A 27,857-nucleotide genomic window follows, 5' to 3' on the forward strand; every position below is an offset into this window, starting at 1 on the left:
TGGTATATATATACAATGGAATATTACTCAGCCATAAAAAAGGAACGAAATTGAGTCATTTGTTGAGATGTGGATGGATCTAGAGACTGTCATACAGAGTGAAGTAAGTAAAAAAGAGAAAAACAAATATCGTATATTAACACATGTATGTGGAACCTAGAAAAATGGTACAGATGAACTGGTTTGCAGGGCAGAAGTTGAGACACAGATGTAGAGAACAAACATAATGGACACCAAGGGGGGAAAACCGCGCTGGGGTGGGGATGGTGATGGGATATATTGGGCGATTGGGATTGACATGTATACACTGATGTGTATAAAATTGATGACTAATAAGAACCTGTAGTATAAAAAAACAAAGAAAACAACTAATACTAATCTTTCTTTGGGTTATTTGTATGGAAATATGTTAATATAAATGTTTCAGACATTACATGAAATTTCTAAAAATCTTATATGTTCTGGTATAATGTTATAAGTCATAATTCTAGTTATTACTTTAAAATGTGTATCTCAGAAATAACTAAATTTCCTTGTCAATTGCCTTATTGTGAACTTTCATCCAATCTTTAACCATGGTCATTTTTAAGTCTTTTGTCATTTACAGACAGTTCTGGGTGTACTCTGATGCTTTTGCAAAAATGTTCCTATAAAAGGGGTTCATCTTCAAGGAATTCATGGAAAAGACTCTGACAAGTACAGGTTTCTGGTAACTGACTATACTGCTGAACTGAATGAATAAGCATTTTCAGAACTCTAATGGAAAACTGATGAATTCATAAAAGTGCTAACAAAAGATCAAGATAAAAAAAAATTAATTACATGGGAGTGAGTGAACTGACGAGGATGATTATAATTTTTGTGACTTTCTGTTTGAATGAAAAAAAAAAAAGAAATCAGGGACAGTGGCTACCTTTGAGGGAGTTGTGCCTGGAAAAGAAACATGAGAGGAACTTTTGTGTTCCTGGCAATGTTTTGTTTCTTGATCTAGATGTGAAATGCACTGTTCATTTTATGAATTTGCAGTGAGTTGTACACCTATGCTAACTTCTCTGTTCTATATTATTTGTCATTAAAAAGCTAAAGAAATGGAAAAAAAAAGGAAGGAAATCCCAACATATGCTAGAAAACAGATGAAACTTAAAGACATGCTAAGTGAAATAAGCCAGGCACAAAAAGACAAATACCATATGATTCCATTTATATGAGGTACCTAGAGTAGTCACATTCCTAGAGACAGAAAGTAGAATAGCAGTTGCCAGAGCCTGGGGACGGTGTGGGGTGGAATGGCGGATGACTGTTTAATGGGTACAGAGTTTCAGTTTTGAAGGATGAAAAAATATTCTGGAGCTGGACGGTAGTGATGGTTGCACAACCATGTGAATGTACTTAAAGCCACTAAACTGTACACTTAAAACTATTAAAAATGTTAAATGTTATGTATATTTTACCATAATTTAAAAAGTATTTAAAAAAAAGAATCTAGGTCTGCCATTTTACAGTGGAGAATTTGGATAATAAAGTTGTGAAAAGAAAAGATTTTGAGAGAAATTCTTTTTTTTTTTTTTTTTTGGTAAATTCTCAGGCTGTTGCCTGGGGCACTAGAGCAGGCAAAGTCTTAGATTTGCGATGAGTGGGGACTGGACTGAGGATATATGGACAAAGTAGAATGCAGATTATTTGCGTTTGGACAGTAGTCATGAATAAAAATATGAAAAATAAGTCTCTATGCTAAGTTAAACAGGGCAGGTTTGTATGATTTTAGGTGAAAGGAGGTCAGTCCTATCTCCCATTTGTCCTCAGTCACACACTGCACTCATCAGAGGGCACTGATTCTTTTTCTAGTTAATTAATTATATAATTTTTATTGGAGTATTGTTGATTTACCATGTTGTGTTAGTTTCAGGTGTACAGCAAAGAGAATCAGTTATACATTTACATAGATCCACACTTTTTAAGATTCTTTTCCCATATAGGCCCTTACAGAGTATTGAGTAGAGTTCCCTGTGCTATACAGTAGGTCCTTATTGGTTATCTATTTAATATATAGTAGGGCATTGATTCTTGTGTGATCAACAGAGCCATGGGATTTTCCAACGGGGTGTTACATTAAATTTCTACGTTTTAGGACATAATTTTGCTCGTGTTATCTCCTAACATTTTATATGCAATATATGTAGTGCTACCCACTGTTTGTTACTTGTTACTGACTTCTGTCATCATTTCATCTAACCTAAATGTTTATATAAGTGAAGAAAAGAAGCTCTATAATATGGGAATGAAATGAGGGAACCTCTACCTGAGGAATGATATGTGTTTCTTAGAAACTATGTGTGTTCATAGAATTTCTAGGTACTAACAACTTAGTAAGTTTCCTGAGTTTGACTTTGATGACCATACTGAAATCCATAATCTTATCAGTACTTATCATTCTTTTTTCCCCCTTAATTTATCAAAGTGGCATAAAATCACAATTCTAGTGCCAACTGTATTTTGACTTTTTTAAAGGCTGGTACAAACAAGATTTTTTTAGAAATGCAAAAAAAAAGGGGGGGAAATTAAGTACAGCTGACCCTTGAACCACAAGGGGTTAGGGGCACAGACTCTCCACTCAGTCGAAACTCCACGTATAACTTTATAGTTGGTCTGCTATATCCACGGTTCTGTATCCGCGGATTCAACCAGCCTCAGAACACGTGGTACTGCAGTACGTATTTGCTGAAAAAACTCCACACACAAGTGGACCCATGCAGTTCAAACCCATGTTGTAGAAGAGTCAACTTTGTATTTGTGTACATCCATACAACACTATATAGCCACCAAACAAAGATGAAGGTCTGCATTTATCGCATAATACTGAAAACACAAGCTGAGTGAAAAAAAAGCCGACTGCTAGGTATAATTTGATCCCATTTGTGTCTGGATGTACATACCCAGACAAAACACATGATTGCTTACAAGTAAGAGATTCGATTTAGAGGTTAGTTTCCTCTCTCACACTGGAAGGGCTCGGTCCTGAGGACCATATCAAAGAGGATTTCATTGGCTCACACACTAAACATTCTAAATTTTCCCACTGAGTAATCCCTAGAATTACAGGGCAAAGAGGTACAGTACTATCCCACTGAAAGGCACTGACAGGACTGAAATGCAGGTGAGGTATGGGCAGATCCCATGTCACAACTGCTGGCATCAGACACCTGACTTCTGTTTAGAATAGAGGGGGCAGTCAGCCGTTGAGGACTCCTGACGTTTGACACCACGAGATTTAGGAAAAGAAAAGGCCATGATGAAGGGCAGCATCACTGTCAGACAGAGGCTTACAGAAAATGGGTAAAATGAAGTTTGAGAGGAACAGGAGTCGCTTGAGAGCTAAATTAGAAAGAACAAGAAACTGACACACTTTGCATTTCATATGTGTTCACTTTCTGGCTTATTAATATTTTCTTGGATAAAAAAGGTAGCTGCTTCACACACTGCTAATGTATGTAGGCATAAGATAATATATATGTGGTACAAGATTAGATAGAAGTGCTTTATGAGTGGCACTCAAAAAAGGTACCATCAGCAAAAGAGTAAATTCGTGATGTCAGCAATTTCTCTGATCCAGTGGTGGCTCACAACTGAGAATATGAGAATCCCAAAAAGAATTCTATGCAGGAGAGTGAACTAAACTCTGCTGAAAAAAGCAAATGTCCCCTGAAGGCTTAAGTAAAGGCATCTGGCATTTGCACTCAACCACCGCAGTCAGTGGCAATAATTCAATCCATATGGTACGTGGGACAGCTTTTTCAAGAGCATTTTGAAGAGTGGCTAAGACAAAGCGGGTAATGGCAGAAGGTTACTGTATCAACAGAGAGGGCCTTTGTGGTTCTAGGGGAGCCGCTTGCTCCACAAGAAAAGAAACATAAACAAATGAGATCAATGCACTCACAATGCATGGAGTTATGATAATCCACAATTTAAAATAAGATAGGGGGCCTCCCTGGTGGCTCAAGTGGTTAAGAGTCCGCCTGCCGATGCAGGGGATACGGGTTCGTGCCCCGGTCTGGGAGGATCCCATATGCCGCGGAGCGGCTGGGCCCGTGAGCCATGGCCGCTGGGCCTGCGCATCCGGAGCCTGTGCTCCGCAACGGGAGAGGCCACAACAGTGAGAGGCCCGCATACCGCAAAAAAAAAGAAAAAAATAAATAAATAAAAATAAATAAAATAAGATAGGGAAAATATGTATGTAAATATTTATCTCATCTTTAAGTAGGAAAAGACTCCCCAAGCACAAAACTAGTATGAGAGAACAAAAATACACCTGTTTTCATAAATTTACTAACATAATCTGCATATAAAAATTCATGGAGGGCCTCCCTGGTGGCGCAGTGGTTGAGAGTCCGCCTGCCGATGCAGGGGATACGGGTTCGTGCCCCGGTCTGGGAGGATCCCATGTGCCGCGGAGCGGCTGGGCCCGTGAGCCATGGCCGCTGGGCCTGCGCATCCGGAGCCTGCGCATCCGGAGCCTGTGCTCCGCAACGGGAGAGGCCACAACAGTGAGAGGCCCGCATACCGCAAAAAGAAAAAAAAAAAAAAAAAAATTCATGGCCTGCCGATGCAGGGGACACGGGTTCGTGCCCCGGTCCGGGAAGATCCCACATGCCGCGGAGCAGCTGGGCCCGTGAGCCATGGCCGCTGAGCCTGCGCGTCCGGAGCCTGTGCTCCGCAACGGGAGAGGCCACAACAGTGAGAGGCCCGCGTAATGCAAAAAAAAAAAAAAAAAAAAAAAAAAAAAATTCATGAAAACCTGAGGGAAAGAATTTTGCCAAATTTGGAAAGATGTATAAAGATATTCACTATAGTGTTTATAACACTGAAAACAAAATGTAAATGACAAAAATGTCAAACATTTACAACTTTATAAATTATGCTATAGCCATTCAATAGAGTATTATGCAGCTCTTAAAATTATATTTTTTTGAAAAATATCAATAAAATGAGCACATAATGTTAAGAGAAAAAAAGATTATAAATCCTTGTTTTGTAAATATAGATCTATTTACTCACAGGAAAAAAATATCAGCAAGTGTGTGACAATAATAATACCTAACATTATTTTCTGTGCCAGGCACTGTGTTGCTCTTTATAAGCACTGTCTCATTGAAGTGTCATAACCAACCCATGAGCCAGGTACTATCATCACTGCTATTTTTCAGAAGGGAAAACCGAGACACGGAGAGGTGAGGTCACTTGCTCAAGGCCACGTAGCTTGAAAATGCAAAGTCCAGAAACCAACCCAGCTAGTGTGCTGTCCGCCACCACAAATCCCTAAGAGCTAAGTCTCCTCTGATTTCAAAGGCTTATAAATTAAAGTATCCATGTATGTTAGAAATAGAGTGGGGAAAAGAATTTTTAATCTTATCTATAAGAGGAGCAGTTCTCACAACTCCTGGAAACGTTCATGTTGAAATCCGTAAGTACGGAACCTCTGTTGCTGTCAACTAACAAGGTATCAGTAAATAAAATATCATGAAGAGCCAGAATTCTCAGCTGCTGTTCCCTTCATATATTCATCACTGCCCAAATAGATTTCTCTTAAAAGATGAAATCTTTTAAGAGAAGTCTTTTGTTTCTTCTTTTGTGTTTTCTCTAACGTTGGTACATATCTGTAGCCAAGCTATTTCGGTCTCTGTTCTTCCCATTATTTATTCCCATTCAGATGAAAATTTAAATGCAAACTATATACCCATTCATCAAAATTGCTTCAAATTTATTTATGGTACAGCACAGAGGAGCTTCTGGGAATAAGAGCTTCAAGTCTATTATAGTTTCTATTAATAATTCTAGTCACTAATTGCTATGAGAACTTTTCTGGATATGCTAACATATAGTTAAAGCAAAGCCAATCCAACAGACTACTATAAATAAAGTTGCATAGTCTCACAAAAGTCATGAGAATTTTGTAAGTTTGGAGGGTGGGAAAGTAGAAACACAGTTTTTAGATTTTTTTAAACATTGTTATCATGGATTCAAAAGGCCAAATTGTACTCACAAACATATCTTTATAAATTATCTTCTTGATTGCTTTAATTATTTTGGAATATCACTTTCACATAACAATTTTAAATATAACTGAGATGAGACAGGATTCTCAAGTGCTGTTTTTGCTCACTGATTCATTAAATCAAAATGTTTAATTAGGGCCTCCCTGGTGGCGCAGTGGTTGAGAGTCCGCCTGCCGATGCAGGGGACACGGGTTCGTGCCCCGATCCCGGAGGATCCCACATGCCGCGGAGCGGCTGGGCCCGCGAGCCATGGCCGCGGGGCCTGTGTGTCCGGAGCCTGTGCTCCGCAACGGGAGAGGCCACAGCAGTGAGAGGCCCGCGTACAGCAAAAAAAAAAAAAAAAAAAAAAAAAAAAAAAAAAAAAATGTTTAATTAAAGTGCCTGCCATATATGTGCCACGCACTATCCTAGGCACTGGAAATAGAGTAGCAAACAAAAAACAGACAAAAATTCCTGCCTTGTGGAACTTAAAGGCATTATGCTGATGGTCACAGAAAGCAAACGAGGTAAAGAGTAAAATATATAGATGATGATAACACCTATGAAGGAAAACAAAGCAGTCCATGGGGATACGGAATACTGGGGAGAAGAGAGGACAAAGCTTTAAGAGTGTGGACAGGGAAGAACTCATTGAAAAGGGGACATCTGAAGACACACCTGAATCAGGAAGGGAGGGAGCATGGGGCTATCTGGGGAACAGCATGCTAAAAAGGGGAAAAGAACGTGCAAAGGTTCTGCGATGGGACTGAGCCCCACATGTGTTTGAAGAACAAAAAAGAGGCCCTCATGATTTCAGTCGGAGAGTAAGAGGAAAGTAGTAAGATATGAGGTCAGAAAAGTAACAGACGAGGCAGGTGCTACGGTGCTTAAAGGCCACACCAAGTACTTTCTCTTCTTCTTAAGGAGAAGGGGAGCAACATAAAGGATGGATAGAATTACAGAAGATTTTACTGTTCAAATTCAGGCAATATTTTTGGGAAAACAGAGGCAGACCAGAGCTGCTCCAGGCAACTTGGTGGATTGGATGGTTGTCCTAGGTATGAGCAGGGGGTTGGTTTTAACCGAATCCCTCCAGCTGCTGTGTTAGGACTAGAATGAAGGTGACAAGCATTGAAGCAGGAGAAGTGGTCGGGAGCGAGGGTGGTGGCACTGGCAGATTCTGGGTGTGTTTTCATGTAAAGCCAGCTGGACTTAGGGATGGGTCGGATGTGGGATGCTAGGGAAAGAAGGTCTAGGGACTCAACAACGGTAAGGACTCAGTTGGCAATAAGGGAGTTGAGGAGACTCGAGTAGGAGCTACTTTGGGGGTGGCAGGGTGAGGGAAACAAGAAGCTCATTTGTGGGTATATTCAGTGTGAGCTGCCAACGGACATCCAAGTGGAGATGCTGAGTGGAGAGTAAGACACAGTTCAGGGAGTTGTGAGACAGTCACCAACGTGCAGACTGGCACTTAAGGCATCAGAATGGATGGCATCCCTAGGGAGATAGGGCAGAGGAAAAAGAGAAAAGGAGAAAGGACAGAGCCCTGGGTGCCCCGACACCACAGAGTCAAGGAGGAGAAGAAAGAGCAAAGGAGGACTGAGAGAAGCATTCTGACATCTTCCTAGTGAATACCGGGATGGTTTGTCTACAGTGATGCATGAATGCAGAGACATGTACTCACTAATTTACCTCTGATATTCCCTTGCAGGTCACTGAATGTTAAGATCCCTCGGCGTCTGAGGTGAAGAGAAAAGTATACCCATCGCAGTGAATGTGGGTGTCTTGTACAAGGATAGGCAATCTGTGCAGCTTTGAGAAGAGAATCAGACGCTTTCACAAAAACACAAGAGCATGATAAGTCACTGTGAGGTTGGATCTAGATGCGTAACAATAAGATAATTCTGCCCTCTGCCCCTTGCTCCCCAAAACATCACTGAAATCTTCACATCGGATGAAGGGTGCTACAGTACCCCAGAGAGCACTGCTTCTCCACATGGCCTGTGTTGTCAATACCTTGCTATCCCAGAGGCCGTTTCACACCTTTTTTTCCTTAAACGTATATCGTGAATATTGTGGCGCTCATCTGTTGTTTCTGCCTGCCTTACACCCACTCTCCCTTCTTTGGGGTACCAACAGCTCCATTTTCCTTCAGAGAGAGATACCCCTCTGACCTCAACATCCATCTCACAGGATGGCCATACCCCAGGTCAGCCAATGAGACTTGTGGTCCCAGGAATTAGAAGTCAGTGACACAAGAAAGGAAAGGAGCTGGAGAGGATTCATCCAAACTTTGGGGCCAGAAAAGCTGAAAATTAGAAAAAAAGCCAGAACGTTTTTAAAAGTCAGAAAATCATGGTTCTTACCACCACGATTCCTTTAGCAGTTGACCACTCCCTGCTCCTTGATACACTATTATCATTTCTAAATCTAATGTTTGGATTTTCCTTCCATTCTGCAAGTTAACCCACCTCCTATTAATGAATTCCTTTAGCCCAAGTTAGCCAGAACCGGTTTCTGTGGCTGGCAGCCAGGGTACCCTGGTACACCTGCCACTCTCCGAACTGTACAGCTCTGTGGCAGCTCACAATAAAACGCCTAAATCTTCAAGTGGATCCATTTCTCAATGTAAGTAAAAATAAAGGTTTAGAGGCTATTGTAAGCAAAATAAAAGCTTAAGAAATTGTCTTATTTGGTAAGATTCCAAAAACCATCTTAAATTCTGGTTGTAAATCTTTCTTTTACTGACAAATCTTTCTAAGGAGAAACATTCTTTTCATTCACTGGAAATACTTATTTGTCTTTAACTAATCAAATAGACTTCTTTGTTTACCAGTTTTTTCTACAGGATGACTATCAAGCATGTACCTCATTCCAGATATCCTACTCTTTTACGTTTGCAGAGACTCCGTGTTTTTCATTATGTTGTAGAAACACACGGGAACCACTGGCATAGCTGGGACAGGACAAACTCTTCTAAGCCGTGCAAAAATCATTCAGCAGGGCTTCTCTGGTGGCGCAGTGGTTGAGAGTCCTCCTGCCGACGCAAGGGACACGGGTTCATGCCCCGGTCTGGGAAGATCCCACATGCCGCGGAGCGGCTGGGCCCGTGAGCCATGGCCGCTGGGCCTGCGTGTCCGGAGCCTGTGCTCCACAGCGGGAGAGGCCACAGCAGTGAGAGGCCACAACAGTGAGAGGCCCGCGTACGGCAAAAAAAAAAATAAATCATTCAGCAATGCGGGTCAAATCAATGAGTATTACTTTAACAACTGTGAAGCGCTTGATCTCCAGAGCATCTTCATTTTACTTCAATGAATACAGATAGGTATCCCTTGGGTACTCATTAGTGATACCAATTTTGAATTTTAATTTATTGTAGTTTTCTATATGTTTAAAATATTTCACAATTTATTTGGGATTGAAGTGTCTGCCTCACAGTTTCTGTTGAAACGCTGAAATAAAGCACTCATATTTGAGAGAAATAGTCTCAATACTTTAATACCTGCATCAAGTCAGATCACCCCGTAAGCCGCCTCTTGGTTTCCTACACCACCCTGGAGGCTCACAGATTTGCCATTAGAGCTACAGCTAGGCACAGCTCACAGGCAAATGCTAAAGGGAGAGATGATCTGGTGTGTCCAGCCTGAGGAAAGAAATGATCTCTATGTGGACATTCTCTACAGTTTTTGATAATAGCTTTTTAAGGCTACTGTCCTTTTGTTAACGTCCAATGAAGCAAATTTTTCTCTCCTAGTGAAAGCATGGGCCTCCTTCAGGCCCTCTGAGAACCTCCGTGGGTTCCATACAGGAAGCTCCTACTCTGAATCTGTCCTCCACCCTCTGTTTTATTTTCACCAGGGGTCTCTTTTAGCTTCCACCAGGGGTCAGTGGCTCTCAGTTCAGATCTGGTGTCAAACTCTGGGATAAACTAGAACAGTGACAAATCAGGAAACACTGGTATTACTAACGTAATTCACGTTGCCACCTCACCTGGATGCCAGAAAACCTATGCCTGACCTTTGCCCTCCTTGGCAGGAGGTGAATTAATTTGGGAACAAGGGCAGGAGAGGATGCTTAGCCCTTTTCTTCTCATTCAAATAAGCTCAACAGAAAGTGATTTTTATAAGTCTGATCCACGTATGAAAAATAACCCTACAAAGGCGAGTACAAAACAAACGTTATCCCACTGCTGTCACTATCACTGTGAGAACAGACCTCTGATGAGCGAGGTCAGCCACTGCAGGATGATCTGGCTTGTCACCAGGCGTTTCACCGTGTACCCCATCACTCAATTGCACAGGCTCTACCTGCCGACAGATAACACTCACAGGAATTTCCTAAAGAAAGAAATACATTACAAATAGATGAACGTCAATGAAAATCTTTTTAAGTGTCTCTCTGCTTAAATTATAGTTCCCCCCTTGTATTCATGTCCTTCTCAAGTTCTATTAGTGAGTCAAAGAACAAATTTCCTATTTACTTGAAAATCTTCATTGAAATTACATTCATCAAAATGTTAAAAACAAATCTGAGCAAAATTTGCAAATCACTTTCTTATATTTGTATTTGTGGTGATACTTTGAAAGCCTGTTAACTCTTTTAGGTCAACAGTATACTAAATGATATCTTTGCTTTGTGCTTCATCTGGAAGGTGATGTCTAGTCAAGAAATATTTAGGACTGTACAATTCTGGCCTCGTTTGGCATGGATATCATCCTTCTGGTTTGATTTTGCAATCTTTATTTTATTTATTTATTTATTTTTGCGGTACGCGGGCCTCTCACTGTTGTGGCCTCTCCCATTGCAGAGCACAGGCTCCGGACGCGCAGGTCAGCGGCCATGGCTCATGGGCCCAGCCGCTCCGCGACATGTGGGATCTTCCCGGACCAGGGCACGAACCCGTGTCCCCTGCATCGGCAGGCGGACTCTCAACCACTGCGCTACCAGGGAAGCCCTGCAATCTTTATTTTAAATAACGAAATTAGCTTTTATTTTTCCTTATTTTCTCTTTCTTCAAATGTCTTTTGTTATCTTATTACTATTCCTTTCTTGAAATAATTGTCATTTCTAAAAAGAAATGCAGGGGGCTTCCCTGGTGGCGCAGTGGTTGAGAGTCCGCCTGCCGATGCAGGGGACACGGGTTCGTGCCCCGATCCCGGAAGATCCCACATGCCGCGGAGCGGCTGGGCCCGCGAGCCATGGCCGCGGAGCCTGTGTGTCCGGAGCCTGTGCTCCGCAACGGGAGGGGCCACAGCAGTGGGAGGCCCGCGTACAGCAAAAAAAAAAAAAAAGAAAAAAAAAAAGAAATGCATACCAGTTAAAAGTATGGATTCTGGAGCAATATGGACTGAGAGCACTCCTGCATGACAGCTTTATGATCTTGGGCAAAATACCTTTCTGTGACTTAGTTTCTACATCCACAAACAAAAAGAGGATAATACTACCTACCTCATGAGGTTGTTGTGAGAATTACATGAATCAATATATGTAAAGCATATAGATCAATACCTGACACATAGTAAGTGCTACTTTAGAGTTTGCTATTGTTAATGTTGTTGTTATTAATTTATTCCTAAGTTCTTGAGTTACCCTTCTAAAAAAATTGTTGATTGTATCAGTGCTTGGAATGGGAATGTAAACCCACTTTTCTAAAAATGCCTAAAACCAACTGATTTTCTTACCTTCCTCCATCACCATCACTGGACCTATAACATTTTTTTGCAGGATGAGAATGCAGGAAGTGTTTACATGAGAAAAGGAAGTAAGAAAAGATCTGGAACCATGATCATAGGATATTTCAACATTCATAACAAAGGTGGCCTAAACAAAAAGATTACATGTTCCTGAAGGTAAAGCTGAGATGCCTGTTTCCTCTGTCGATATGCAGCAAGCAAAAGAAATGACATTATTGGATTTGGTCCTAGAGGCTGAGCCAGACATAACAAACAAGGTTAAGGTTGGGGCAGAGCTCACATTCACAACCATGTCACACATCTAAGTATTTTAAGTGTCAACAGGATTTACATATGGTGATACTGCATTTTAGAGAGATAGGACTGACAGGAAACAAAGTTCATAAACAAACTCACTAGCATAAATTGTCAGTTATAAGAAACTCCAGAAATTGGAGGTCAGGCACAGGTTATCTTCTCAAAACATTACTAAAAAGTTAATATAAAATGCACTATTTTTGCCACCTGCATAAGTAGCACATCTTGAAGGATATTCTGAAAATATATTATCAAAGAGTCTTAGAAAATATCCTAGTTCCATCAAGGTGACCAAAAGCAATTCTATGGGAGAATCAGAGCTTGATACAAGAATTGTGACTGACCTAAAAGAGAATGTAAACTGAGTCATTTGTGTGTTCAGAAGAAATGATTAGGATTGCACTCAGCTGTAAATAACAAGAACCTGACTGATTTTTCTCATGATATGAGAAGTCCAGAAGAGGTATTCCAGGGCTGATACAGCCGCTCAAAGGTATAAATAAAGACCCAGCCTCCTTCAGAACTCCTGGTCCGCCATCCTTAGCATGGGACCATTATCTTCAAGGTCACAAGATGGTTGTACCACACCCTGCCTAGAAGAAATGGGTAAGGGCAGAGCAAAAAGTATTTGCTGAGTCCTTTTAAAAATCATCTTTATTAATTAAAAAAAAAATCTTTCTAAAGACTCTACCCGGTAGACGTCCACTGCATCTCACTAAATTACATGGCAGGGGAGCCTTGGAGGTAAGCTTTTTTTTTTTTTTTTTTTTTTTTGCGGTACGCGGGCCTCTCACTGTTGTGGCCTCTCCCATTGTGGAGCACAGGCTCTGGATGCACAGGCTCAGCGGCCATGGCTCATGGGCCCAGCCGCTCCGCTGCATGTGGGATCTTCCCGGACCGGGACACGAACCCATGTCCCCCACGTCGGCAGGCGGACACTCAACCACTGCACCACCAGGGAAGCCCAGAGGTAAGCATTTTTAACTAGACACATAGCTGTTCTCAAAATCAGTTAGTAAGAAAGGGCATTTTAGTAATCACTGGGTAGACAACAAGCAATGCATGCCACATAATGAGGCATTATAGAATCTAGAAAGAGGACAGTGTTCCTCCAGTACAATCTAGGGAAAATGCCAACCAGCCCAGCTGACTTGGATTGGATGGAGAAGCTTTCCTAGGTGCTGGAATATGCCACTGAGGTTATCTAACTCCATGCTGCCAAACAGCCTACTAATAGTCATTTGCCCACCCATATAAACTTTGATACAGTGGACAGAATACACTGGTCAGCCAATGCCTTTATCCTGACAAGGATATGTTTTATTGTAAATGAACTAGCCTTCTACTTCACCACCTAACCATGTGTGGATTTGTTTCCTCAGTCAGCCCCTGAAGGGTGAACTATGGGTTCACTATTAAAATCAATTTCTCTCATTTCTAGTTTTGTTGAAACAGTTTTGTATTTTATTTTATTTTATTTATTTATTTATTTTGCGGTACGCGGGCCTCTCACTGTTGTGGCCTCTCCCGTTGCGGAGCACAAGCTCTGGACGCGCAGGCTCAGCGGCCATTGCTCACGGGCCCAGCCGCTCCGCGGCATGTGGGATCCTCCCGGACCGGGGCACAAACCCATGTCCCCTGCATCGGCAGGCGGACTCTCAACCACTGCGCCAACAGGGAAGCCCCAGTTTTGTATTTTAAAAGTATTTTACATGGGGTTGTAGACACATATATTGTAGGATTTAACAAAATATATTAAACTGATGTTATTTACTTATCTTGGCATCTTTCCTAGACTACCACCTAAATACACAAAGTTTGGTTGTTATCATGGCCATCAACTAAGGAAACATACTCAATTTAGAAACAGGAAGGTCTGACTTCGGAACTGGCTAAGTTAATAAAAGTTTTGGTTAGACTAGAACTACACTAATCAACTGCTTACTTCTAGGCAAGTCATATCTATTTTGGCTGGGAAACACTTTCTGATCATTCATATTTGGTGACAAGGTGACTTTTTTTTTTTTTTACTTTTGTGACCCTCCTTAATATACTCAGTTTGGAATTTCCCTTGAAGTGGGCCACATGTTGACAAGGCACAAAATGGACAGGCACGGGTAAAGAGCTCCTATCTGTATATCCAATGCTTCAAATATCCTTATCTAATGCTGGGTGACTGTACCAGATGATAATAACTACTATCTAATATATGCATTACCTTGTTTAATAATTGCAACCCCCAAATACGGATACTATTATTTCTACATTAGAAATGAGGAAACTGAGGCTAGGAGAGGGTAGGTAACTTGCTGAAAGCACACAACTAATAAGTGGCGGAGAAAGGATATAAGCATGGGTCTCTCTGCAGTCAAAGCTTGAACTCTTCCCACTACATCACTGTGCCTCCCTAGACTTTCTTTTTAGTATAAGTCTGAGCTCTCAGCCAAGGAATCTTTGAATTTTTGAGCTGGAATAGACATTAGAGTTCACAGGTACAAAACAGTAAAATAGGTCTTATTGAAGAAAGACTGTGGAACTTACCCCAGAGCAACACACCTCCCTTCTTGACTCCCAATCTAGTGTTCATACCAAGTCCCCCCACCCCCTTTTTCACCTGTTAAGTGCCAGCTACCTAAAGAGGTGGCATCACTATTTCATAGCTATGCAACTGTTACGAGTCTTGGCAAAGAGACCAGCAAGTAAAGGAGATAACTTGAGGTGACTGTGGCGATGACAGAGACAGCCCTCATCCATTTACTAGAAGAGTCTCTATGCACTCAAGCATTCAAGACATCTCAAAATTGAGCTGCCTTTTAGATTCAAGCTAATTCAGTGTGCATTTTTCTAAATTCTACAACTCTCCCTCATGGTGTATATATGTGCTTCCATGCACAGACTTCTGATTCTGCAGTTTGACCCCATAGCTGGCAGTAAGTAGCTAACTCAGAATTAAACAGCTACTGGCTTGAAAGTTCTTCTAAGAGATTTTACAGTATAGGAAGAAAAGCCTACTTTCCCACCAGGAATAACTAACCCATGATTTTTAAAAAGGGCACATGCATGTCACAGAAAGATAACATTAATTTTTTGAGAGAAATACAAATGCCTACTCACCCACTTTTATTATTGTAAACATCCAATCAGTACAATATATACTAACTATATAATATATACATATATATACACCAATATTTTTCAATATTTTTAGAGGGAAAAAAAGGGGTAGAGCTGGTGATAGGAAATCTGAAGAGAAGAAAGAAAAAGAGAAAGAACTGAAGGAGCAAAGGAATCAAGTTGTGAAGCAGAAAAGAGGAAGGAAGAGAGGGAAGACAAGGCCCTGTGACATGGAGGAAAGGAGCAAAAGAAGGAAAATGAGAAAACTTAGGAGGAAGAGAGGGGCCATGGGAGAAAGAAGGTGAGATACAGTTGTAAGGAGAGAGGGGCAGATCAGGAAAGGCAGAGAGAGACGATTCTGAGGTGAGGGTAGCACTTAATGGTAAACTATTATCACTCCTTCTTCATGTAACTTGGTATGTGGGCACCGGCGTACGTCAATAACCAGGGCTATTCGAAACACTCATGAGTTCTCCTATAGTTTCAAAGAATGCTTTAATCAATAAAATTTATTTTGCTTTCCAAACAAAGTTTTATGTTTCTAAGGAAAGCTAAATTAGCATTAAAAGATAACGTGGGGGTTTCCCTGGTGGCGCAGTGGTTGAGAGTCCGCCTGCCGATGCAGGGGACACAGGTTCGTGCCCTGGTCCGGGAAGATCCCACATGCCGCGGAGCAGCTGGGCCTGTGAGCCATGGCCGCTGGGCCTGCGCGTCCGGAGCCTGTGCTCCGCAATGGGAGAGGCCACAACAGTGAGAGGCCCGCATACCCCAAAAAAAAAAAAAAAGGTAACCTGGGTTTTCAATGTTTACTTCAGAACCTCAGAGTTCCTATACCTATCTCTTTGTGGCATTCAAAAGCTATCTAATTACCTTAGCTTTGTTTTCTTGAATGATTAGAGCTGCCTTAAGCCACAAATCAACATCTGTACATGTGTAGTGACCCTTCTGCACACCCCCAAATCCAATTGCTACACTTAGCTCCTACAGGAAATCAAATAAAGAAGGAAAAAATGTGTGTAGTTTTAGAGAAGCACACGTGTTTCTCTAAAATAATTGGTATCCTGTAGGCACAGCATTCAACCCTTCAGAAGCTCTGCCTTCAATGAGATTGGCATGGCAGGTGACCGTGGCGAAAATTACTCTCTCAGCCACACAACTGACACCTAAGTGAGATTACTTCATGTGGAATTTCCTGAGAGCCAAGAATATTTTTTTTAAACACACCATTCTTGAGTTTGAACAGTCATTATGAAATCTTCATATTTGAAAATTCAATTCCAAGTTCTGAAAATGTGTTTTTAATACTTCTTTGTTTAAGGTTGATAAGACTGAAATTATACAGTTTGGTTATTTTATTCAATATAAATAACTCTAAAATCGGTGGGGTAGGGGTGAGGTGGATTAATCACCCAAATTATTCTTGAAGCCAAAATATTTAGATAAATGAATTTTCCTTTTCATATGTGTGTTATGTCATTACCCAGACATAGTTTAAAGCCCTACATGAACATGTCCATTCTAACCAAATGCACTGAGTGTAGGGCTATCCATTTTTTCTATTTCCATACGGCATAAAGAACTTTTAAAAAAAGAAAGAACTTTAAAAAAAAAAAGGAAGAACTTTATATTTTTGTGTGAGAATATATACAAGATTTTTTTTAAATGCCAATGTTCAAAAAGCACCAGTAGCTCAATTTATTTATGCTTGTTTAATGTAAAGGCTATCTGAAATATATTTCAAATATATATGTATCAACAACTATCTGTGAAGATTAAAGACATAATAAATAACTGTCAAAGTGTCATCTGAAGTCATCGGAGGAAAAATTATGGCTTAATATGCAACATATCCTAAATAACTGATAATGTAAGGTTCCCAGGTCATCTATAGAGTTGACCAATTCCAGAGAGGGAAAAAAATAGATCAAAGATAGGTTTTAGATATTGTCTTTTGAATGAAACTAATTTATGAAAAAATTTGAAAGTCAATAGTATTGACTTTAAAATCTTGTGAAAATATCTATCACTCACTTTTAAAGATGAAAAGACAAATTTATTAGAATAAGATGGTTCTGTAAAAAATATACTTGTATGATTACAATGATACAACTTTCTTATTTTACTCTTTAACATTTTTAATGAAATTTAAAATAATAGTTTAAAATAAAGATTCATAAAAATTGGAGGAAAATATTCTAATTAAATAATTTCTAGTAATGTAGTGCTGTGACTGAAGTAAGAATACCTGCCTAAATTAGATGTTTCCAATTATGATTCTAAAGACCTGATTTTTTTAGTGTATGACTGGAATTGAAACTCACACAGGGAATATATATTAAAGCAATATTTTTATGATTTAAGAAATGATCTGAACCACATCAGTAAAATATGTTTGAAATAAATTGTAGAGAGTGAGATGACATATAAGACAAGTAGAGAAAAATGCTTTAAATGTTCAATTTTCAAAGTCATATGCAAGCAGGACACAGGTGCAGTTCACTTATAAACTGCATTTGACAAATGATTCTGAGTTTAAATATGCTGATTCCAGAATCAGAGACATATAAAAAACAAATATCCACTCACCCGATCAACAAGCCAGTTAGTTACCTTAACAATAGCAGATAAATTTAATTCAAATTTTTTTAAAAATCATTCCTTTGAAAGGAATTTAATCTAGAGTATATTACCAAAAATAATGTCTTGTACTTGAAAAGTCATTATATTGCAACTGCCTTTGAATGGTGATTTTTAATTAGCAACCAGTTGATTCCAGAACACATGTATGTATAATAGGAATAGTGGAAATTCTTACAACAAAATACCATAAATACTTTATCCTGATTATATATTTTTTAGGTAAACATTCTGTTTTAGCAGTTGAAATTGATTTCCCCACCCACCCCACAATAGGATTAAATAAATAATAGAATGAAAATGTAGCACAAAAGGACTACCAATAGTGATATTGGATTTACAAAATACAATCAAATCCCCTTTTTAAAGCACCATGCTTTATTAACAATTCAGTTCTGCTTAAGACAATTTTTTTCTCTCAATCAGTATTTTAGAGCATATTTTTCACTGCAATGGAACATTTCCCCCACCTTATGCCACCTTAATAATGGGGATTCTCGTCTTTTTAGAAATTCAGATAAATTGTCTCACCAAAGCTCAAGCACTTTCCACAGACTCACTTACTTATGCTTGGCTTTCACAGATAATGTTTTCCCTTATGTCTGACCTCTCCTTTTTGATGGTGACTGAATAAAGCCCATCTTGTGAGTAGGTAGGTCCTCATTACAGGATTTCAGGGTTATCTAAAAGTCTTTCTATCTCAAAATATATTATCTGCCTGCTCAGTGATGCCAAAATTCTTTTAAACAAAAAGGGAAAAACATCTTTCCATAGTTGTAATTAAGATTGTGGGAGAATATAACATTGACAAGTCACAGTCACTACAGATTGGTTGGGGGAGGAGTTTTAAACAAAAGCCTGAGGAGTGGGGGTGAGGAAGAGGGATTATCAGGGGAAAGGGAAGGTGCGGACATCAACTCGACCTTTGCATGTTTCACAATACTGCCCCAGTCCTTAGGAGAAGGAGCAGTGAACAGCCAGGTATGGCTGGGAAAGAGAAAGGGCTACCTGACTGGACCATCTGGGTTTCCAGTTCCTATTTTCCCATCATTTGCAACTTTCTACACCCCCCCAAAAAAAAACAGGGCCTGGAAATCATGTTGTGGAAATTGACCATACTTTGGGATTTGTGCAAAAGAGGGAAATTCTAGGAAAAAAATGTTCTGACCCTGAGACTTTTCTAATTCAACATGATATATATATACATATACATATATATAACCTCTTATTGCTGAGCTTCTAAACTGAATTGTACTCATCATGCAAAGACACCATAGTTCATTGTGACCAACGATGTCATCTCAAGAAAGTCATAGACAACAGATTTTAAAAGTTATAGGAAGATGACAACAGAGGTACCAAGTGAACGAGTGATGAGAACTAGCAAAAGTAACCATGCACTGTCTACAGAGTTGCCCAAACTGCAAACAGATGGATATACTACTTAACACTGGAAATATCTGACAATTCTGTAGACACGCAAATTTCAAATTCTTCTGTATTATATTTTTGTTGCTTTTTTTTCCAAAAGATTTTCAATAAAAATCTCTAAATAAATATGACACAAAGACCCATGATATTGAACTCTAACATCTGCCTCTCCATTTCATATTCTGTCTCACAACACAAGTCTCAGAGGGCAGCTGACACAGCCTGGTCTACAATCATGTTCTGTGTTAGGTACCACTGTACATCTCAATGCATTCCTTTAGGTAAAAAAGTTAACAGCCATTAGCTGCACCCAAAAACCATTCCCTCAAATGCTGACTTCAATGTAAATCATAGATAAGACTGAGTTTTCCTAACATAAGTGTTACATTTTAGAGATTCGGAAGATTATAAATAAAGTCTCAAGCTAATATTTTACATATTTCTTGGTTTTAAAAAATTTTGGCTGAATAACCTCCTACTTTGGTCTCCTATAAAATGAGCTAACTACCAAAGTATATTAGGTTAAGTTTTCCTACCAACTGTTCAATTCTTAAATAGATGTTACATAATTAATTTGTAACATTAATTTCCAAAAGTCTAAAAGAAAAGGAGACACATGTAAGCACTGTTTCATTTTTAAACATTTCTTCTACCTGTAGAAAATTTTACAAGGAAAAACTCTTACTGAAGGCCTATAGCTACAGCCAGTTTCAAAATCTAAATATTTGACAAAACAGGTAACAGGAATTTAAAATCTTACAATAACCATTCTCAAAGTTTATAATAATAATTCGATCTTCTTAAACTTACATAATAAAATTTCTCTACCTTTTCTGGTGATAGAAGAGGTAGAAATTGAGACTTTCCCACACAATATGCAACTTGAAGTATCACACTGTATTCTTACTCTCTATCATTCTTTCCTTTCTGACTTAGGATGCGATTATGGTCAGTCTTAGGCTGACTTATACTTGCTAGCTTTATAGCAAAAGCAAAGGCTATGTCATATTTTGGTATTTTTAAGTTTTCTATGCTGGCACCTTACAAAGGATATGGAAAACAGGGGAAAAAAAAAAAAGGCTACGTGTTATTACAGGTCTTCCATCACAACCTGACAATCACACCTTTTAGCCCAGCCTTGACTCACTTACCTACCACTCTCACTTAGAGCTAATAACGGGCAAGCACCTTTACTAAAGGTCACACTAAGTGACAAGCTCAATCAGTCTTTGGGTGAGGTCTGGGTTGCCATCATATTGGCTGGTCCTTCTCAAGAGATTCTCATGAACTCAGAAAAACACCAGACCGTTCTTGGAAAGAGAATACAATAAGCATTTTAAAAGAAGGGACTAGTTACAGAAATTTAATATCCCAAAGTCTAAAATCCCAACCGAATTAGACTCCTGCTCTACGGACAAGGCTGACACCATGCCACAAGAAAGTTGTAAAAGCACTACTTTCAATCACTAGAAAGCATTTATTTAGGCTAAACATTTTAAAGCAGATATGAAGGGCTTTTTAAATAGAAAATTTAAGGATTCTAATCATTTTTATATCCATGTTTATCTGAAATGCCAGCTGCTCCGTGGATTATCTCCTCCTATACCAATAACTGTTAGCCTACAAGAGATGGAAACTATAACAGGAAATCACTAGACAATAGTTGGGTATCAGTATTTTTGCCTTGAAATTCTAATTAAACAGTGCCTGTCACCGCTTTAAAAAAGCTCTATAGAAGTGAAATATTCAGGAGTTCCAGCGGAAGTAATAGAAAATAGACCATATCTTACTTTCCCACATACTCGATTTACTAGCTTCAAATATCAAAAACGCACGCACTACAGAAAACTCTCTTGCTTGCACCTAAACTGTCCTTCTTCGATCATGTTTCATTTCGATGAAGGACTCCAGAATGATCCTTTTTTTAAAGGTACCTTTAAATTATAAGGAACTTCCAGTACCTACCTGGAAATTAAAGCTGTGCAGATTAAAGACATAGTTATTAAGAAACATCACAGAGATCATTCTAAAAACAAGTAGTAGGTTACAAGTAAGAGAGGACTCAGAAAAAAGCACCATTTCCTGACATTTTAAAAGCCACTTTTAAAAGAACAGAGCGCTGGAAGCGGCCGCTCCCTGTCAGGAGGGTTGTCTGACACCGAAGGAAACGAGAGGGACCCCTGGCTGGGGAGCAGCGAGAACTTTGCGGCGGGCCGGCGGGCGACGGCGCGGGGCGGCCGCGGGCCGGGGCGCGTCCATCTGTCATCAGCCGGTCCGCAAAGCCCAGCACCCCCCGGATGCCCTTCAGGGGGAACCGGGAGCAGGACAAAGGTCTGGAATCCAAGCACTCGGGTGAAGGAAACAAGATGCGCGTTTTCATTCAAGTGTCAGCTGCCAGAACCACGAGGGAGGAGGAAAGACCTCAAGAATTCTCTGGCGTTTCTCACCAGAACCGGCTCCTCACGGGGAGACGCGTGAGGGGAGTGTGTGGGGGGGGGAGGTGAGGGGGGAATAAATCCCAACTCGCGACTCTATCCCCCGCTAACTTTGTTTTCTCTCCCTCCTCAGAGGTAATGTTGAGGTAAGGGTTGTCACGGTTCTTGGTTAAACGGCCCCTTGGAAGAAGGAAAGGGACACAAAGCTGCGCTGGGCGGCGAGCGCGGAGATGCTGTGGTACCTACCATGATATTCTTGTCCCGGTACGTAGTAGGTGGGGTGGCCCGCAATGTGCAGGGAAATGAGCACCTCGCCTTGCTCCCCATCCCCTTCCAGCTCCCCGTGGTGGGTGCACAGGAAAAAGAAGGGAGAAAAGCGGGGGTAATAGCCCACCGCGGCGCGCACCCTCAGCGTCGCCCCCACAACCAGCGCCAGGAGGAAAGTCCGCGGCGCCCAGCCACTGCGCTCCATACCGCCGCTGCCGCCGCCGCGCGCCCCGAGCGCCGCTCTCTCATTCAGTTTTAGAGGCTCCGGGGCGAAGGAGCCGCGTGGAGAGACGGTGAGAAGGCGGCAGAGGGAGCAGAGAGGGCTCGGGCGCGGAGCCCCGCCGAGAAGTTCCGCGGGAGACGGCAGCTCCCAAAGTTTCTTTGGGCCGCGGGAGCGCGGGGCCGGGCTGCGGACGCCTAGAGCGCGTCGGCCGGTGCCGCGGTGCGCCGCCCAGCCGCCGCCGCCGCCGCCGCCGCCGCCGCCGCCGCCGCCGCCGCCTGTGCGCGACGCCCCTCCGCCAGGCCTGGGAAAGCGCCCGGCCCACTCCACACCTTCTTAAAGCCCGGGGCGCGGAATCGCCCCCACCGCCGCCACACGTGCCCCGGCCGCTCCCCCGCCCCTGCGCGCCGCGCGGCGCGCGCCCGCCCGGCCCCCGCCCACTCGGGCTCGCTCGCCGCACCTCGCGCGGCGCAGGGCTCACGCCTCCGCGAAGCCCTGCGCCTGAGCCCAGTTCTCACACTGAAGAGCAGATGAGGGATGCGAGTCGGTCGGGTTGGGGGAGGGGGCTCGGGGCCAAGAGGTACGCGAATCTGCAGGGAGCGACTTAAACGCCTCGGAGAGAGAGAGAGAGAGAAGGAGACCCTACCGCCCAGCTGTCCGGAGGAGCAAAAGGAGAGGACAGTCCCTTTTGCCCCTCAGATTTCCCTCCTTTTTCCTGAGAGGAGGCGAGGGGGAAAGTAGAGGGGCGGTGGGGACGGGAGCGGGCGCCGGCTTCTTTGTCTGCGCCGGCTGCGCCCCGCGCCCCTCGGGGCTCGCCCGCCTCGGAGCCCCCGGCGGCCCGCACTTGTTCCGGGGATCCGCCCGCGGCCCCGAAACGCGACGGGCCCCTGCGCTTCTCTCCCACCCAGGCCTCGAGTCTCTCCCGCTGGCCCCCGCCCGGCTCCTCGCCGCAGCGACCGAGCCTCATCTGTAGCCGGATTTAAAATGAGATTAAGCGAAAGTAGAATTGGCAGCCTCCAGTGGTGCCTGGAAATGGTGATTTGTGCTGCTCGGGTGTGGGGAATTGTGTGGCGGGAAGGGCTGGCGGAGCTGAGCCCCGACAGGCGCTCTTCGCTGGACTGTTCTATTATTCATTGCTGCTGGGTTCTTCAGGCGGAGATGGTTGTAATTTTTTAAATCGGTGTTTATTTCCTTTAAATGTCAGCTACGACCAATGTCCCTGAAATGGGGGGAGGGGAAAACGTCTGGAGAGATGCTGGCAGCGGTGATTGAAGTGGGTGGTAATGAGCTGCTGCACAGGAGGCTGCGGGGAAGAGAAATAAAAAGCACGTTTCTAACCGAGGACGGCTGGCAGGAGCCCTGCGGCATCCGGAGATGGGGGAGCGGGGTTGCCAGGTTTTAATGCCTCTCCCCACCCATCCTTGGCTTGCCACCAAGTCCAGATAAACCCGCACGTACAGAAATGAGTAGATTATAAAATTGCAAGGGATGGTGTCCTTGCCTGCATTGGGGGCACGGGGCGGGGGAGGGAGACGGGGGGGAGTGCGAAAAGACAAGGAAGTCTTTGCAAGGGGAGACCTCTGTAGTCACTTCGTTGCAAAAGGAAGAGACTGGTTGTTTTCCTCTTACCCAGGCCGAGTTCAGACAGGTAGAAGGGCCACTTCTAGCTGCCTTCAGGTTTCCCTTCATTCAAAATCCGCCAGGGCTCAACTGTTGTATATATTTGATGTAACAATCGTTACCGCTGCAGCTCTGTGCTGGTGCAGGCTTTGGGCCGTAGGTTAAGTCATCTCATTTAATCCTCACAACACCCGGAGAGGCAAATGTGACCCCCATTTCACAAGCGAGGAAACGGTAACAAAGGCTGCATGCGAGGCAGCCTGGCTGCTGGCTACAAAGGCTCTCACCGGGACCTGCCTTGCAACCATCCAGGGCAACCCTAGCTAGACTAGGGGAAGCCACCACCACCACCTTTTCCCCGCAGGCAGGCGATGCTGACTCAATTACAAGACACTCGCCGGCAGCTGGCAAGGCTGTTACCACCTCTTCCTGTCCCGTTATGTGACTAAAACCTAAGACAAAATGAATCACTTCTAGAAAGAATCCAAAACTACTGAACATTTTTAGCTAACACTTTTTAAATGTTTACTATATGCCAAGTACTGTCCTAAGTGTTTTACATATATTAACTCCTTTAATCCTCATAACCCTATGGGGAAATTACTGTTAATAGTACATTTTACATACGAAGAAACTGAAGCACAGAGAGGTCAAGTAACATGTCCAAGGTCACACAGCTGTAATTGTGAGAGAGCTGTGACTTTGTCTTATTCCAGAGTCCCTGCACTTAACCATGGCAAACTGCTGTAAGGAATGAATGCCTATTGATGCTGTTAGAGGGATGGGATGAGAATTATTCTTTAATCAGTGTTGGATTACCTCATTTAATTCTTACATTGGCCTGTGAAGTAGGTATAATTATCCTCATTTTTTAGAAGGTAAAGTTGAGATTCATACAAGTTAAATAATTTGTCAAGGGCACTCCATAAGAAGAGGAGCCTGGGATCAAATCTGGCCATGCTTGATCCCAAGGTCGCTGCTTTAAATAAACCGTAAAGTAAAGCAGTAAAGCACTGATACTTGGTCCAGGTCACAATTGCACTTAATTCCCAGAAGGTCCCCAGTTCCCAGGAAGTCCCCCTCTTTTCACTCTGTAAGAAATATTCTCTTGTGAATCTCTCACCATGGCTTTCTTGACATTCAATTTATGTGACCAAGTTTATTTTCCAATCTTCCCCTTTTTTGTGCTTTCTTAACTTTTACAGCATGACTTCGCTATGTGCATTTGGGTGACTTTTATACTCTGAACTACGCAGGCTCGAATCTGTGACTACAGCCCTGTGGTTGTTCATTAACAGGCATAGAGACTGTTTAAATAATGCCCTGAGTCATGTTGAGCTGCTTAAGAAGAGGGTAAATGCTTGTACACTCCACTTAGCAGTCCTTTGGACTAGCATGTGTGCCTGTGCCCTTACAGTAATAGAAGCCCAAGTTCACACATCTCTGATACCTTCTTCAGGGAATCCAGTTCAACTAATTATTATTAATACTTTTTAATAATCTTTTATATTTTTAAATTTTATTTATTTATTTATTATTTATTTTTGGTTGCATTGGGTCTTTGTTGCTGTGCGTGGGCTTTCTCTAGTTGCAGCGAGCTGGGGCTGCTCTTCGTTGTGGTGCGCGGGCTTCTCATTGCAGTGGCTTCTCTTGTTGCGGAGCACGGGCTCTAGGCCCACGGGCTCCTTAGTTGTGGCTCGTGGGCTCTAGAGCGCAGGCTCAGTAGTTGTGGCGCATGGGCTTAGTTGCTCTGCGGCATGTGGGATTTTCCTCGACCAGGGCTCGAACCTATGTCCCCTGCATTGGCAGGCAGGTTCTTAACCACTGTGCCACCGGGGAAGCCCAATAATCTTTTTTTAAATGAAGGAAAATTACACAACATGGATATAGAAGCACCTTGAACATGGGGAACAGCATCTTCCTAGTGAGCAGTTCACTCTAAGTCCCACAGTAACGTGGCAAACTGGGTTACAATTCAAAACTTCCAATTCCCAGCTCGTGTGCTAACCCTTAGATCTTACTTCTGTTTACTGAGCCATAATAAACATCTTGAGGAATATTTGTCTGGTCCACAAAATCTACAAACCTTTGAACTAATGGAAAAATAGAGACATACTCTTCAAGAAAATTTGGTTTACATCCAAAAAAATCTGCAAAAAAATAGAAGGTGATGTCAGGGTGAAAATGAGTGAATCTGTGGGAAAGGGAGTTTAAAATGGGGTAAGATCCCTTTTTAATTAAAAGAGCTTTGGAGAAGCAATTAGTCTACCAAAAAATTACGTTTAAGCATCCAGACTATAAATTCATTTCTTGCTGATAAGTAGAAATTACTGACCAGCATTTGAATAATCTTAACACAATGGAAATTAAATTATATACTATGAGATCCACAACTTTCAAATCATTGGAAGATGATGACTCTAAATGAAACACAAAAAAGCCGTTAAATTACATTTTAAAGTTGTAAGCATTCATTCACTGACTTCACTGATTTTTTGAATCAAAGTACCAAACGTTTTGGTGTGTATGAGAAAATGAATCTCTACTCTTATTTACTATGTAAAAGTCAAATAAAAAGTACATAAAATCAAAAAAGTACATAAATATGGAGATGGTGAAATCAGTCAACTCTATAGGCTCCAAAATGGTAATAAAATGTCAAATAAAAGAAAACCCTTCTTTAGATAGCAGTTAGTAAGCTTATCAAACCTACTACCCATAAGATGTACAATCTGAAGAAACTGAGGCTCTTAAGTTAAAACAAAACAAAACAAAACAAAAAAAGTTAACTAAGTCTTTAGGGAATGAAACCACTTGGAAAGGTGGGATATTTGAGGACTGGCTCTGATATGCGTCTTGCCAGAACAAGTTACTTAATGTACCCCAAATTAAAATACTAAATAATTAAATCATGGGTCAATAAAAAAGCATTAAACCATAAAATTTCTAAAAGAGAAAACAATTCAACACTAAAAATACCTTTTTTAAAGCTTCTCCACTTCCAGGGATTTGCACATGCTGTTTCCTCACTCAGGAATGTCCCTCGCATTTCTTGTGCCCTGACCACACTCCTGCAGCTTTCCCCTCACGCACCTCACTCCTCATTTGGATGCTATCAATTCATCCTCCAAGTCTCAATTTACATGTTTTTGCCCTTGCCCTTTCCTGACCTGCCTCTCCCCCCAACCTAAATTAGTTCCTCTAGAACTAGATCGTTAGATAGGCCCTAACCACAAGTAGCTATTTAAATTGAAATTAAACTAAATTAAAAGTTAAGGATGGCAAGAAAAAAGAGAACTGTGGAGGCTTAACTGAAAAAGAGGTCAAAGCTAAGATCTCTGTGTAGATACTTTGGTAAAAAGTGGTGGAGAGAAGGAGAGGAAAACATTTCAGGCCAGAGCACCTACATGGAAGAAGAAGCCTATGTGAAAAGGAAGGTGGCAGATTCGAGTCCTGAAAGAACATCAGTGCAGATGGAGTAAAGATTATCCAGGGAGACCGGTCTTGCCCTAGCATGGACAGTGGCCAGACTGGGCAGGGCCTTGTCAACCATACTGAGGATTCTGGTCTTTTTCCTGAAAACAATGGTGAGGCATGGAAGGGATTTTGAGCAGGGACATTCCCTGGTCATGGTTTGTTTGTTTGTTTTTAAGGTCATCTTGGTTCCAGAGGGGTGAATGGACTGGAGAGCAGTAGAAGTAGATGCAGCGAGAGGATTAGAAATGTGGTGCAAGGAGCTCAGGTGAGAGATGGTGTTCTGGAGAGGTGATGGAGAGAAGAGGATGGAACTGGGAAGTATTTACAAGACAACTACAGGACTCGGTGATAGACTGGGTTACTGACTGGATAGGGCTGCGGGGAGAGAGAAGGGCTGAAGATGAATGATGCCCAGCTTTCAGTCTTTTGAAGCTTGGTGACTGTTGCTGTGGGATAACCTATTTTTAAAATATTTTTATTTATTATATTTATATACATTATATATTAGTATATTTATATATTTTTAAATATTTTTATTAAGTAAATTTTTAATGAAGTATAACATATGCAGCAAAAAGTGAACAAATCTTAAATGTAGAGCTCAATGCATTTTCACAAGTGGAACATGGCAAGTGAA

General features: G+C 41.8%; 1 protein-coding gene across 2 annotated transcripts in view; it reads right to left on the reverse strand.

The window, feature by feature from the left end:
* Positions 1-22,108, reverse strand: part of RELN (reelin) — a 527,861-nt gene extending 505,753 nt beyond the window's left edge. For both annotated transcript variants that reach the window (XM_060107639.1, XM_060107638.1), the window contains exon 1: positions 21,883-22,108. In XM_060107639.1, coding sequence (XP_059963622.1) covers positions 21,883-22,108 — 226 coding nt within the window. The remainder of the gene's footprint in view (positions 1-21,882) is intronic.
* Between the last annotated feature and the right edge of the window lie 5,749 nt (positions 22,109-27,857).

Source organism: Mesoplodon densirostris, chromosome 9 (assembly GCF_025265405.1).
Source record: "Mesoplodon densirostris isolate mMesDen1 chromosome 9, mMesDen1 primary haplotype, whole genome shotgun sequence".
NCBI lineage: Eukaryota > Metazoa > Chordata > Mammalia > Artiodactyla > Ziphiidae > Mesoplodon > Mesoplodon densirostris.